This window comes from Panthera leo, chromosome B3 (genome assembly GCF_018350215.1).
Source record: "Panthera leo isolate Ple1 chromosome B3, P.leo_Ple1_pat1.1, whole genome shotgun sequence".
Lineage (NCBI taxonomy): Eukaryota > Metazoa > Chordata > Mammalia > Carnivora > Felidae > Panthera > Panthera leo.
In genome coordinates, this window is record NC_056684.1 from 32,241,062 (window position 1) to 32,254,827 (window position 13,766).

A 13,766-nucleotide genomic window follows, 5' to 3' on the forward strand; every position below is an offset into this window, starting at 1 on the left:
CAGAAAGCGCTGAATAAATGTTGAGTAAATGGATGAGTAACCAAAGAAATGATCAGTGTCTAACGCCTACCCGGGCACCGGAGCCTCCAGCTCCCAACTGTGCCTAGCCCAGAGCTTGGCACACAGTAGGCGCTCGGTAAAGGTTGTCCGTATTCTATTTTCTGAATTAATCTGCCTCAACGCAAGCTCTGGGGCAGGCTGAGATATGATAAGGAGAAAGGGGAGGGTCTGGATGCGGGAAACTTTAGCCAAAAGAGACGCTTGGGGTGCACCGCAGTGGGGGAAGGGGCAACAGGGTTGCCTGGAAAGGCGGGAAGAGCTAAGTCCCCAGCCCGCTGCCCCTCCGCGCCCCGAGGTCGGGCAGAGTCCCGCCGGGCTAGTCCGCCTCAGCCCGGACAGCGCAGGACCCCGGCGGTCACCCGGGTGCTGAGACCCCCCGGCTCGCGCGCTCGGCGCTCGGCGCTGGGCGGCGTGTGTGTCGCTTTAAAAGCTCCCTCCCGGCGCGCAGGGCCGGCCCCTTCTCTGACAGCGCCGAGCGAGCGGAGCCGAGCGAGCCGGGCGGCCTTTGAGGGAGCCAGCGCCCGCCCGGGCGGCCAGTCCGGCGGGGGGCGGCGGGGCGGGCCGGGGGCGGCCGGGGCGCGGGCGGCGCGGCGGCAGCGGCGCTCGGGGAGCGGGCCCAGGCCCCGCGGAGCCCGGCGGGGCAGGGCAGGGCGAGGCAGCGGAGGGAGGCCCAGCCCCGACCCCGCGCCCGTCTGCCCCACCGGCAGGCAGGCGAGCCGAGTGGCAGCGGGCGGGGGGCGGCGGGAGCCGAGCGGAGGCTGCGAGCCCCGAGCGCCCCGGCCGGGCCGGGCCCGCCGCGCGCCCCCTCCCCTCCCGTCCCCTCCCTCGCCGGCGCCTCGCCTCCTCCTCTCGCTCTCCTCGCCTCCTCTGCTCCGCCCGGCGCCGCTCCCGCCCGCGCCCGGGCCGCCGAACCCAGCCGGGCCGGGCCCCCTGCCTCGCGCGCTCTCGGCCGGGCCCGGCGGGGACCCGGTCCCCGCGGCCGCCACCGCCCCTCCCCCCTCCCCCCGGGGCCCGGCGGCTTCCGGACCTTTCCGACCGCGGACAGAGCGGTGGGAGCGTTCTCGCCCCCGGCGGGCGGGCGGGCGGCCGGGCCGGGCCGGGCGGAGCGGACCGTTGCGGCCGCTCCGGGCGCCGCGGGTGCCGGAGCGCGGACCTTCTGGGTCCCGGCTGAGCGCGCCCCGGGCGCCCGGCGGTGCCCGCTCACTCCGGGGCAGGGCAGGCAGACCTCGGCGGAGCCCGGAGCCGGCCGATCTGGACTGGACAGAGCGAATCCCGGACTGTGCAGAGCCCGGGGGATGCCGGGCGTGGGCTGAGGGGATCCCGGCGCCCTCCGATCCCTCCGACTTTGGCTCACGCGCTGGGACCGGCCCGGCGTCGCCTTGGTCGCCCTGCGCCCGGGTCACCTGTGGCCTCGGAGCCCCAAGCCCACCGGACCCTCGCTCGGTCCCGACCCGGAGCCCGGCGGGGGTTGGGGGAGATTTTTCCTGCCCCCTTCCTTGGAGCTCGGAGGCCCCGCCCCCTCCCACCGTCCAGATGTCTCCCGTGGCGGCTCTGAGGACCTCCCTGAGGCCAGGGGCCGAAGGGTCCAGAGAGAGAAGCCCGCCCTAGGGAGCCTTTGGGGGGGCCCCCCAACCTCCTCCTGGGGCTTGGCCCCCGACGCTGCTCGGAAGGAAGGCCGGTGCTCCCACCCTTGGTGAGTCCGGGAGCGGAGCTGGGGTTCTGAGGGAAGGCGGGGCTGGGGAAGGGAGGGTCCGCTGCGAGTGAGGGCACCCGGGGGCACTGGGAGGGAGGACAGAAGGACTGGAGAGGCCCTCTGGCAAACCAGCGGGACCAGGCCTGGCTGGGGGTGGGGAGGGGGGGAGTGGAGGCACGGGGGAGCTGGGGGAGCTGGGGCAGGGTGCCCCGTCGCAGGCTGAGGACTTCTGCCTCCAAAGCAGGGGCTCCTTTTCCTTCTAGAGGAGGGGCTATGCTGTAGACCATCTGCCTCCACCACCCCTCCCCACAAAGAAAAAAATTCCCCAGCGACGAAGGGTGCAGGCTGGCAAGAGGAGGGAGGCAGCAGCATTGCCGGCTGGTGCTGCAGCCTGGGAGGGCTGACGCCAGGCTTGCTCTCTCTGCAGGGGGCTGCCCTTCTCCTCCGACCAGCTCCCTTTTCAGAGCTGCCCACAGCTGGAGCCCCCTCCACATCTGGAAGACCCCAGCCACCGTCCCTCTGCAGGTGTCAGTTGCCTCAGGAGACCTCTGCCTTTGCAACTGCCTAGGAGTTGTGAGGGATGACTGCTGCCTTCCCCCATCCCAAGGGCATCTCCTACCCTTAGTCCCTGCAGAGTCATCCCCCTGCCTCTGTGTCCAGGCTCAGCCAGAGATCAGCTCAGCACACGTTCAGGCACTTCAAGTCCTGGAGGCCACTCCTGAGACCCGAGGCCCCTCCACCTGCTCTCCTGTGTCCTCACCTTGACCCCCTCTGTCAGACTCTGTCTTCCTCTGGGTGTCCCATTCCCCACCCAGAGGCAGAGGAGGCGGGGTGGCAGGGGGCAGGGGCTGGGTGAGGGCCACCCAGGGCCAGGGTGGGCTGGGGGGCCGTTAAGATGTGGAGCTCTGCCTGGCCGAGGGGGGCTCCGTGGAGGCAGACGCAGCGTGTGCCCGGCTGGGGGGAGTATGGGCAGGCCCGCAGCCACGTGGTAAAGGATGAACATTCGGGGCACCCCGGACCTCGGGCAGCCCAGTGACGACCCCAGCAGTGGTGGCCAGCGGGAGCGGATTCGACAGCGAATGAAGATGGTCATCGGGCAGCTTGAGGGCATCCTGCAGGAGCTCAAGGAGGTGGCCAAGGAGCTAAGGGAGGTGAGTGAGGGGCCGGCCAGACCCCAGGCCAGTTTTCCTGGGCCCGGCACCAAAACATGCTCATCCGTGTTTAAGTGTGTATGTGTACTCACAGCTGTGTGCACCTGTGTCACTTTGCTGGGGACTTCTTTTTCCTTCTTCTTTCGCCAAATCTGCTTTGCTAGAAATCTCACCATACTCCAGGACTGGAAGGGCCTCAGTGTTGCAGAGTTGGGCAATGTGTTGTGGGCCCGTGGCCTATGGTTAGCCCTCCGGGCTGCCAAGGTGACAAATATAGACTAAATCCTACCATAGCCTCTTAGTGGGAGACACTCTTCTGGGGCCCAAGCTGGCTTTTGACCCCACCATCTGCCTCGCAGACTCTGACCTACTCAGAAGGTGGCTCTGAGAGAGTGTTGCTGGCCCTACTGAGAAGCTCTGAGCATTCTCCAGAAATCACACAGATAACTCAGAACCCTTGATCCGGGAAAAAGTTAAAGCCAGCTAGGCCTGCCCTGCCCTGAGGTGGGAATGTGTCTGGGGGGCCACTAGTGGGTACCAGAGTTCCTGGGTACCTTGGCAGGGGCAGGAGTCTCGTCTAGAGGCATGCATCCCCGTCTACAGTTGTGAATGTTTTTGCCAAGGCTGAAAAGTCACTGAGAGATCCCGGGATGTGTGTCCCTCTCTGTCTAAGTGGAGCCCGGTTTAATTACTGCTTCCCACATCGCTGGGGTAATGAGGTACACACGTCCTCAGCCCTGCCCCTTGGGCTGTGTTCGAGCCCAAAATGCATGACCAGCGTTCTGGGCCGCTGGCCTGAATTTGCCCACTGGGTGCCATTAAGCCGGCCAGGTGGGCTTTAGGCAAATTTCAACTCCCTGTAACCAGGGCCCCTGCAGAGACAGCAGAGAGAGTGATTGAATGGGAGTTATGGGTTCATTCTTTCCGCAGCCAGCTGGGCAGGGAGGCTCCTGGAGGATTGAGGAGAGGGGGGTGATGGTGGGTACCCACTCTGGCCTGGAGAGCCAAGGAGCAGGGCATGTTTGAAGGGAGCTGTGTCCCAAGCAGAGGGGTTGTGGAGAGGCTGGAACAAGAACTGAGGTGAGGCAGGGCAGTCCCCTCAGCCCAGAATCAGCGTTGTGGTCGAAGACCAGATGCCCCTGAGCAACTCCCAAACTGGTTGGTCCAAAGGACTACAACTCCCCTTCATCCCTCTCTACCCCATCTTTTCCAGATGCTCCTGTGGGTCCGTCAGGGCCATGGGAACCATCCAGAGTCTCAGTCTTGGGCAGGGGCATGGGACCTGTGCCCCAGTAGGCCCACCCAGAAAAGAGCCAGGATGGACTCTAAGCCTGGGAGTCCTATGGCCCGGAGCCTACTCTCAACTGAGCATCTTCTGAGATCTGCCTCTCCTGTCTCCCCAAGCATAGTCACCCAGAGCTTAAAGACATCTCACAGATCACCCATACCAGCCCTGTCCATTTTCTGTTTGAAGAAACTGAGGCCCAGAGAGGGCTGGGGGCTTATCCAAAGTCACAGAGCCTACTAGTGGCAGAACTAAGCCCAGAACTCAGGTTCCCGTGGCCTATTCTGAGGCTGGAGCAGGGGGACTAGTGGGTGACCTTTTTGCATTTTGACAGGGGCCTTCTAGAGATGACACCTTCTGCTCGTGCTGTGATGCTCTGAGGGGATGCCCTTTCGAGGATGAGGCAGGGAGATCAGAAGCACTAGGATTTATTTGCAGATCTGTTAGATGTTCCCTCTCTCCCTTCTCAGCATATGTAGACCCAGCCCCATGTCCTGCACAGCAGAGCTTCAGGGTCACAGGCCGTGCAGCCCAGAGGCCTGAGCCAGGACAGAGAGAGATGAGTTCCCTCCCCCTACACACCCTGCAGGCCATGTGCCTCCACCCAAGACTTTGGCAGGTTGCTACGGCAACCAGCGTCTACCCCGTATGCCACAGCCTGCCCGCTGCCAATGGCACCCAGCTGGGAGGGGGGCAGGCCTCAGAGCTCCCCCAGCCCCCAGGCAGGGTCTGGACATGGGGAGATGGGCAGAAACAAGTGTTGGGGAAAGCAGGTAAGGCTCTGGGAGGCCCAGGCAGAAGAGGAGACACCATAGCTGACTTCCTGTGGGATGGGGTTTATCAGGAATGGGGTTACCTGGTGGGGGTGCCAGGCATTAGTTTGGGGTAAAGGGTTGCAGCCCTCTGTTCCCTAGAACCTGCAATCTTGGCTCTTGATCCTGAAAGGGGGCTTATAAAGCTGGATCTACCTGGCTCTTCTCAGTCCCTTTGTGTGGCGTTTTTCCATCAGGGGCATGGGTCGACCCAAGGTCTAGAGGGTGGCAGGCACTTCTTCCCTCATTATACCCCCTTCCCCAGATACCACCGGGTCAGCGCTCATCGGCTGGGTTGTCATCAGGAGAGCACATACCACTGATCAAGGCAAACCCTCCTCATCCTCTTGAGCACAAAGCCTGAAACTCACAGAGAGATGGGAGACCCTAAAGCACTTCCTCCTGAGGCCCCTGAGCCTCAGTCTACTCATCTCTGAAATGGGGATGCTGATCATTCACATCTCAGAGTGGTCTTGCAAGGGTTTATCGGAGGCTTGGCACGTGGCAAGGTGGGGGGGGGGGCGCAACACTCACACCCCTAAAGGTTTTGGAGTTCCCTCTCCCATACCTCCCTCACCCTCCCAAACCCCTGCTGCAGCTCTGTCACTGGCTCCCCAGGTGATAGGGAGCAAGTTCTGTCCCATGGGTGAGGAAAGTACCCTCATGGACTAAGTAAGGTAAAGAATGTAAACGTGCGTTGAAAGCTGAAGTTGTGTTCCAGAGGGATGTGACTGTCAATCATTAATTAGCCCTCATCCCTCCTAGGCTCTCCAGTACTCCAGGACGCCAGGCCAATCCCAGCAGGCTCTCCAGACTCCTTAAATTTCTGCGAATCTCAACTTAGATAGAGATGCAGCACAGCCTTAAGGCCAAGAGCATGGGCTCTACAGCCAGATGTCTCGGGTTCAAATCCAAGCTCCACCCCCTTCCTAGCTGTGTGAGCTTTGGAAAGTTACTTCACCTTTCTGGGCTTCTGTTTTCTGTTTTCTGGCAAATGGGGATACTGAATCTTAGCCTGCCCACCTGCCCCAGGGTTGTTGTAAGAATTAAATGTGATACCATGTATAAATTACATGCACCGTGAGGGACACCAAACTAGCTCCACATCTTTTAGAGATTATTAAGGAGATATTCTTGCACCAGCCAGCTTCTTACTCCATGGATGGCCTTGTTCTTTTGGAGTCACATCAGCTTCTTAGCCATGATCAGAGTGGTCAGAGCCAGGACCCTGGCCTCCTGGCTGGCACCCTTCAGTATCTTCGGCAGTAGGGCAGTGTCGCCCTCTTCCAGCATGGAAAGAGGTAGAGAGCGATGGTGATGGGGGGAAGGGGTCTCCAATAAGATGCCTTTTGAACGGAGACCCAAAGGAGAGGAAGGTACAAGACGAATGGGTATCTGGGAGAAGAGCCTTCCGGGCAGTGGGAGCAGCCAGTGCAAAGGTCCTGAGAAGGAAGTGTGGAAGTACGCTCGGCATGTTGGGAATCAGCAAGGAAGCCAGGGTGGCTAGAGTGGAGTGAACCAGGAGGAGAAAAGCAGGAAGAAAGGTCAAAGAGAGAGCCAGGAGCTAGATCACACAGAGCCTTAAAGGCCTTGGTATGAAATTCAGATTAATCCTCAGTGAGAATCCCCCACCGTCTCCAGGAAGCTCCTGCTTGTGTTTCTGGGTGGGAATCTGCCTCCCCATTGGGCTCCCTGTTCCTCACCAGCTGGGGGACCCCAAGGGCAGGGGGAAGGGCCCTTATCCTTGGCCCCTTAGATGGTGAGCGCATCTTAACCAGGTACTTGGCCTCCTCCTCCCCCTCCTCCCCAAGATGTCACTCAGCATGGGGGCTCAAAAGTGATCCTCGAGTTCGAGTTCGCCGCTGGTGACTGTCATGTCGTCACTGACTCTTGGGTGGGACCTAACTTAGGAGCATAGTGGCCCACCTGGCGTGGCAGCGGAGGGTCCCCCCACCTGATTTGCATGGGGAACAGGCCCAGTGGCAACCATGCAGTCCCATCAGCAAGGTGCTGCGTACGACGTGGCATGGAAAGCCAAGGGCCGTGCGGGCATGAGATGAATGTGGCCCAGCCAAGAAGCAGCTGGGGCAGGAGAGGCTGGGGACCACGGAGCTGTGCCAAAGTGGGTCAGCGCCATCACCCGCAGCTCAGCAAGAATTGTGCGGATTTTTTTCTTCTTATTTTTTTTTTTTTCCCTCACCTTCCTTTCCTCCCTCTTTCCCTTTGCGTTCTCCTCCTTTGGACAGATTCACAAAGCTCCCTGGCCAATTAGGCCAAATTGCAGGATGAGAGTCATGAATCACAGTCAACTCTCCCCACCCCCCACTCCACAGCCCCCCCCCCCCCGAAGACAATAAATAACATAATCACAGAATTAAAAAATAATCAGTGGTCATAAATAATGCAGATCCCCAGTTATGTAACCAGCTGCCTGGGGAGCTGGGCGGGAGGGGAGGAGGTAACAGCTTGTTGAGTGAGGGGAAGGGGCCAGAGGTGAGGGAGATGCTGGTTCTGGGACTCCTGGGTCCTCGGTCCTGGCTCTGGGGCCTTAAGGAACACAGATGTGCTTTCCTTGGAGAGGGGGCTCAGCCGGGGCTGGAGAGAGGGCTGGGGCGGGCAAGATAGGACCATGCAACTCCTTCTCAGAAAAGCAGCCCCAACAGTTTTTATCAGCCTCCTGTCTCAACTCATCCACTCATCCCATGGCTGTATTTGTGAGGAGTGTGCCAACCCCTGTGCCAAGCTAGGGGTGCCATAGCGGACAAGATGCTCCAGTCCCACCCCTCATGGGGCTTACTGTCTAGTGGGAAGACATCAATCCTGTAACATACATGTATATGCAATTGCAGCAGTGATAAATATTGGAAAATATTTTAAGGAAAGGTGCGGAGTGCCTTGAGAGCCTATCCTAGGGAACCTGTTCCCCACGGAGGATCAGGGAAAACTCCTGATGGAAGTGAGATGGGGTGAATAGAAAAAGAGGGAGCATTCCAGGTGAGGCCCAGAGGCCAAAGTGGGCTGGGTGGAGTGGGTAGAGCTGGGGAGGCTCGCCTGGCAGGGCGGTGGCTGCCTGCTGGAGAGAAAAGTCCCTGTGGCCAGAGTTGTGGGGTTTGTGTTTGAGACACTCGGGGGTTTGGGGAGCAGGGCGGTGCTGGAAGCAGAGGGGTGACGCGGTCCTGTTGGCTGATTCTGAGATGCCCTGAATGCAACGCGCAGCAGGAGCTGGGCAGGAAGCTGCCAGCAGATGGGTGCTCCTGTTCAGGTGAGGTTGCTGAGGCTATGAGCAGGACAGAGGTTGGGGGCGCCCTTGGGATGGGGCCTGGAACCCCGAGCCGGTCTGTCATGGCACTCAGCCCTGCCTTTCTAGTGTTCCTTCTTGCCTACTCTAGATCAGCTAATTCTTGTTCTTAAGGTGCCAGACCCAGCAGTCAGGACTCCTGACTTGTGGTCTCAGCTCTGCTCCTTCCAGTTTCTGGTCCTCAGTCTCCCCCTCAGCAAGCACAGTGAGAGGGGTGAAGCCGACAGCGACTCCAGTCCTCTGGCTTTGAGGCTCTAGGATTCTGCGATTTTTACGCTGTCATTTCTCTCTCCATTTGCTCTCTCCCCATCTCTTTCCTTCTGTATATATAATTATTTCCCTGTCCTCCAAGACAATCCTAAATTACATGTAGGCAAAATGATTATTAAATCTCAGAAAGAAATCACAGATTTCAAGGCATCCGAAGCAGAGGGGCAGGTAACGTGGGGCCTGCCTGTCCTTTGCCCGCCCCACTGGCCCCACAAAATGAAGTATAGGGACAGGTGGTGGGGTTTGTGGACTGACCCAGGCCCTGCATACAGGCTGGGTACCCTTGGCACATCATTCCTCTTTCTGGTCCTCACTCATGTCATTCATCAAGTGGGTGTGCCTGTCCCTAATGGTCTGGGCCAGCTTTGCCTTTGAGTTTCATTACCGTTTGGCGTCTAGACCCTCTTCTGCTCCTGCTCTGTCTGGAGACAGAGCAGAGAACATAGGTGCCACCCATGTGCTGGGGTTTGGAATATCCCATTATTCTGCCACAAGCATTGGAAATGTCCCCCTCAGAATGCCATTCTGTGGGTGAAGAAGTGACTCCCATCAGCTCTTGGGCCTGGTGCCAGGGGCCTGGTTCTACCTTTTCACCCACTGGTGCACAGTGGAGATTGATAGTCTTTGTTGTTCTACCTGCTTTCTGGGCATCATGTCATTAACTACTCCCAACAGCCCTGTCAAGTAGGTACTACTAGAATTCGCTTTTATGACGACACAGGCACAGAGACACCGGGTCATTTGGCCAAGGTCACACAGCCACTCGGTGGTTGCACCTAGCTAGGTCTGACTCCAGAGTCCAGGTTCGTAAGTGCTTGGCTGTGCTGATTCTACAGTTTAAATCACGTTCTATTAAACCCCCATCACCTTGGTGAGGAGAGGATTGTCCGTCCCATTTTTGTAGAGGAGGAAACAGACACGGGGAGAGAAAATCACCTGCTTCAAGTTCCTTAGCCAAGATGTGGCCGACTTGGGATTTGAACCCAAGCCTCCCTCTGTCCTGTCCCTCCACACCCCAGGATGGAACCAGAGAAGGGTGTTCTAATGGAGAAGGGGAAGGGCCTGAATGTGAAGGCTGCCTGAGCAGGTGGCCAGCCAGAAGTTCTTGGGTGGGAAGGAGTATGTCCAAGCCTGACAGCTTTAGGGCCCCTGCCCTGTGCACCCTGGGTCTTCCTCACGGGCATTAGGAGCCCAGCTTCTGGGCTTGGCCTGGCCTCAGCCAACCCTGTGTGGTCACACCCAGTCATTTAATGACATTTCTATTAGCTGTGTCTCCATGCTTCCACAGCAGAAGGCTCAGGCTGAACTTGATCAGGAGAGCCTAATTTGCCCCAGACACTCAGGGCCTCCCTTGAGACTGGCAATGCTCTGAGGTGCTATGTCTTTACCAGCTTAAATCCCCAGACCCCTAGTCCAGTGGTTCTCAAAGTATGCCCCCTGGATCAGCAGCACCCAGAAGCGTGTTGGATGTGCACCTTCTCAAACCCCACCCGCGTCCTACTGAATCAGAAACTCCGGTGTGCATCAACCCACTCCGGTTTGAGAGCCCCTGCTCTGGGCCAGGACTCCCACCCCTCAGGTGGGGCTTGGGTTGGACAGGGGCTTCTGGGGAAGATGAGCTTCTCTGAGGTAGGGGGAGTCACTCAGGGGTGGGGGACACAAGAAGGGATTGCCGGATTGGAGGGTGGGGCCCTCTCCACATTTCTTGCCCAAGCCCAGACATCACAGTAGCACCTCACGGTGGTGAGCAGTCTTGCAGGGGAGCGGCAGGAGAGGGTGGGAATCTCGGCTCCCCCCTGTTACTGGTGCCTCGGGTGCAATTTCTAGAAGCTCAGGAGGTGATGATCTCATGGGTGGAAAGCCTAACGCTTAGTTGGTGCTCAGAGATGGGAGATGATGTCATTTTTATCACCAGTGCCCCACAGAGCCCCTTTACTGCCCTTCTCACCGTTCCTCAATGAGGGCCCTGGTGAGGATGGTAGTGCTGGAGTCATTGTATTCAAATGGTGGCAAATGAGGTTTGAGATCCAGAGAGGTTGTGTGACTTACCCAAAGACACACAGAGCAATGTCTAAGCTGAATCTAGAACCCAAGTGTCTTGACTCCCCCAGTTCTGCAGGCTCCAGCCAAATGATCCCACCACCCCTGGGGCCTGGGGCCATGGGGAGTGGGTACCCCTAGGCATGGACACCCCAAAACAGCTTCTCAGTCATCCCTATAAACCCAGAGTCGTAGAATCTCAGAGATGGAAGGAACCTTGGAAATAAACCATTCACCCAACCTCCCCATCTACAGATGAAGAAACTGAGACCTCAGAGGGAAAATGACTGATCAGGTCACCCACGTAGGACCCTCTGACTCCTAACCAAGTAAACTTCTCACTGACCCATACACCTCCTGGCCCACTGTTTATGCCCTTGCTTTTGTCTTGCATTTGGGGGCATCCCCCACCCCCACCCCTCACCAGACACCTAGCACATCACTGGACAGCAGTCATCCTCATACAAGTTTGTTGGACTAGGGGCTTCCTTAGTTAATTCATTACCTCACTGCTCTGACCCCAGGGAAAGAACACCAGAGAGGCACCGGGAGCTTGGGGACACACTGTGTATGTTTTGTCCTTGGGTCTCTTGGTCCCTCTGCTTTGCTATTGTTGTTGTTTTGCTGTTTTTGTTTTTGGTCTGAATCGTTTCCCCCTTCTCTTACTCTGCCCATTCTACCCTCTCTGATGGGATCTCCCTTTTCCCCCCCTCACTGTCTTCATCCCTGATTTCTGCACTGACAGGGTCTAGGCGAGGAGTCCTGAGGCAGGGCACCTCTATAGAGGCAGGGTGCTCCTTCATGTGGGATGGGTGGGGTGCTGTGGTCTCTGTGACCGAGCTGCCCCCCACCCCCCGAGTGCATGTGATGAGCGGCCCTGGACCCAGGATGAAGGGTTTTCTTATTCCTTCCCCAACGAGCCAGGGTTGATCTCCACTCATCAGGGGACAGGAAAGGGAAGGAAGGAGGAGGTTCTGGGGTACGTGGGGGTATGGTGATGGAGACTCATGGGGGACAGTCACTGACCAGCGGCACAGGCTGGTCCAGGATGTTTTGGAAAACCTGGGCAGAGTCTTCCTCGTGGTCACCCCGTATCATTTCCTCTCCAACTCATCCATCATGTGGTCTGCTCATCTCTCCACCGTGTGGCCTGGCTGGAGTGTCAGCTTCTGTAAATGGCCGCCTCTCAATCAAAGGAAGATGGAACTCTGAGCACCAGAACAGCAGCTGGCGTGGGGGGAGAGGGGTGTGTGAGTGGATGGGGTGTGGGTCTGGAAGGAGGGACTGAGGACTAGAAAATAGGAGAATGGCCCAGACAGGCTCTCCTCACCCTCGTCCAACGTGGGCCCTCATTGGGGCAAACGAACCTGTGACCTCAAGCCCAGTCACCATCCTCTGGGGTCATCAGCCAGGCATCTAGCAGGGTGGGACAGGGGCACGCTCATACCCGCGTGATGCTAGGCCCCCCTCACTCGTCTCTCCTTCCGTGGCCAGGTGGTGAGCCAGATCGATAAGCTAACCTCAGACTTCGACTTTGAACTGGAGCCAGACGACTGGACCACGGCCACTGTGAGCAGCACCTCCAGTAGTGACAAGGCGGGCGTGGGCGGCCCCTTCGACCTGGGTCACCTAGACTTCATGACAGCTGACATCCTTTCGGACAGCTGGGAGTTCTGCTCCTTCCTGGATGTATCTACCCCCTCGGACTCCGTGGACGGCCCAGAGTCGACCCGGCCAGGGGCTGGCCCCGACTACCGGCTCATGAATGGTGGCGTGCCCATCCCCAATGGGCCACGAGTAGAGACCCCGGACTCCTCCAGTGAGGAGGCCTTCAGTGCTGGCCCCACAAAGGGCCAGCTGCCCCAGCGGACCCCAGGCACACGGGAGAGGGTGCGGTTCAGCGACAAAGTACTCTACCACGCTCTGTGCTGTGACGATGAGGAAGGGGACGGTGAGGAGGAGGTGGCAGAGGAGGAGGTGGGCCTGTCCCCAGAGCCTCCCCGTACAGAGGCCCACGTGGGCCCCCTCAAGCCCTCCCCGGCTCCCTACAAGCCGAGACGCTCTCCAGTGACCAGCCGCCGCTCAGGCCCCACCTTGGCCCCTGAGCAGACCCGAAGGGTCACAAGGAACAGCAGCACCCAAACAGTGTCAGACAAAAGCACGCAGACGTTGCTGCCCTACACGGCTGCCAGACAGAAAGCCAAGGGGAAAAACTAGGGGCTGGGGAGGGGGCTGAGGGGCAGTGGGCACATAGAGCTATAAATATATATATATATATATACATATATATATATTTAAACAAACGCAGTCATAATAAAATTTTAAAATGCTAAGGATCCAACCCCGAAGGCCCCAGAGGTTTCACGGAGCTCATCTTAGACACAAAGATGCCTACTCACCATCTAGGTCCCAGGAGGTGCGGCCGGAACCACCCTCCCTTCCTTCTCATTGCAGGGCTCCCTAAAGGGGCGTCCAAAAGCATGTAAATTAGGTGGGACTCCTCTTCCAGGCCCCCGAGCACAGTGGTGGAGTCTGGCTGCTGGCCTGGGCCCTGTCCCAGAGGGGATCCATCGACAGGTAGCAGGCTCCCAAGGAGCAGTGTCCAAGGCCAAGGGCTAACCGTAGGTCTGACTGCAGGATGGAGGGCCTCGGGGTGGCATCACTCCACACACACCTCCCCCCATACTTTCCACTCCGAGGCTTGTGCGTCTCCTTCCCAAAGGCAGACTTACCTGGAGATACACAACCCCACCCCACTCCCCTTCCATCTCAGGGTTCCCCAGGACACAGAGAAGGAGCAAGCTATTCCCATGGGACAGGCCTCCCTGCTGGGAAGCTGGGCTTCCCCAGACCCTAGAGGACCAGACTAGATTTGGAAGGGGTTTGTTTGGAGAGACTAGACCACCCCCATCCTTCCAACTCCTATCCTCAGCTTTGTCCTCTAGGGCAAAGCCAGCCAGCCCCTGAGTTGGCCCTGTGCAGAAACTGAGGTCCACGTGACAGGGCAACCAGCGGCCAATGTGGGGCTGTGAAAGGGCTAAAGGCAGGCTCCTGAGCTCCTTCTCTAGGCAGGCAGACCCAGAGAGGAATCCCATGGCCTTACTCTGCCCCTGCTTCCTCACACAAGGACCCCGAACCCACCCTCGCAGGTCTTGAA

At 58.7% G+C, this 13,766-nt stretch overlaps 1 protein-coding gene across 3 annotated transcripts; it reads left to right on the top strand.

Moving 5' to 3' along the window:
• The first annotated feature begins 1,145 nt into the window (after positions 1–1,145).
• INSYN1 (inhibitory synaptic factor 1) lies at positions 1,146–12,849 on the top strand. Of its 3 annotated transcripts, none has more exons than XM_042941452.1 (3): positions 1,146–1,753; positions 2,181–2,904; positions 12,104–12,849. In XM_042941452.1, the coding sequence occupies exons 2-3, from the start codon at positions 2,749–2,751 to the stop codon at positions 12,824–12,826; spliced, it is 879 nt and encodes a 292-aa protein (XP_042797386.1). In that variant the 5' UTR covers positions 1,146–1,753; positions 2,181–2,748; the 3' UTR covers positions 12,827–12,849. The 3 variants fall into 3 exon arrangements, with proteins under 3 accessions (XP_042797386.1, XP_042797387.1, XP_042797388.1); XM_042941453.1 differs by lacking the exon at positions 1,146–1,753 and adding an exon at positions 5,767–5,938 and having other exon boundaries at positions 2,817–2,904; XM_042941454.1 differs by lacking the exons at positions 1,146–1,753; positions 2,181–2,904 and having other exon boundaries at positions 12,105–12,178; positions 12,274–12,849.
• Positions 12,850–13,766: the final 917 nt, after the last annotated feature.

What these genes read in the sequence shown, in the direction of transcription:
- INSYN1 (XM_042941452.1), top strand. Translation starts at nt 2,749, where the DNA reads ATGAACATTCGGGGCACCCCGGACCTCGGGCAGCCCAGTGACGACCCC. An exon ending in TGGCCAAGGAGCTAAGGGAG is followed by an intron (nt 2,905 to 12,103) that starts GTGAGTGAGGGG and finishes TTCCGTGGCCAG; the next exon opens with GTGGTGAGCCAGATCGATAA.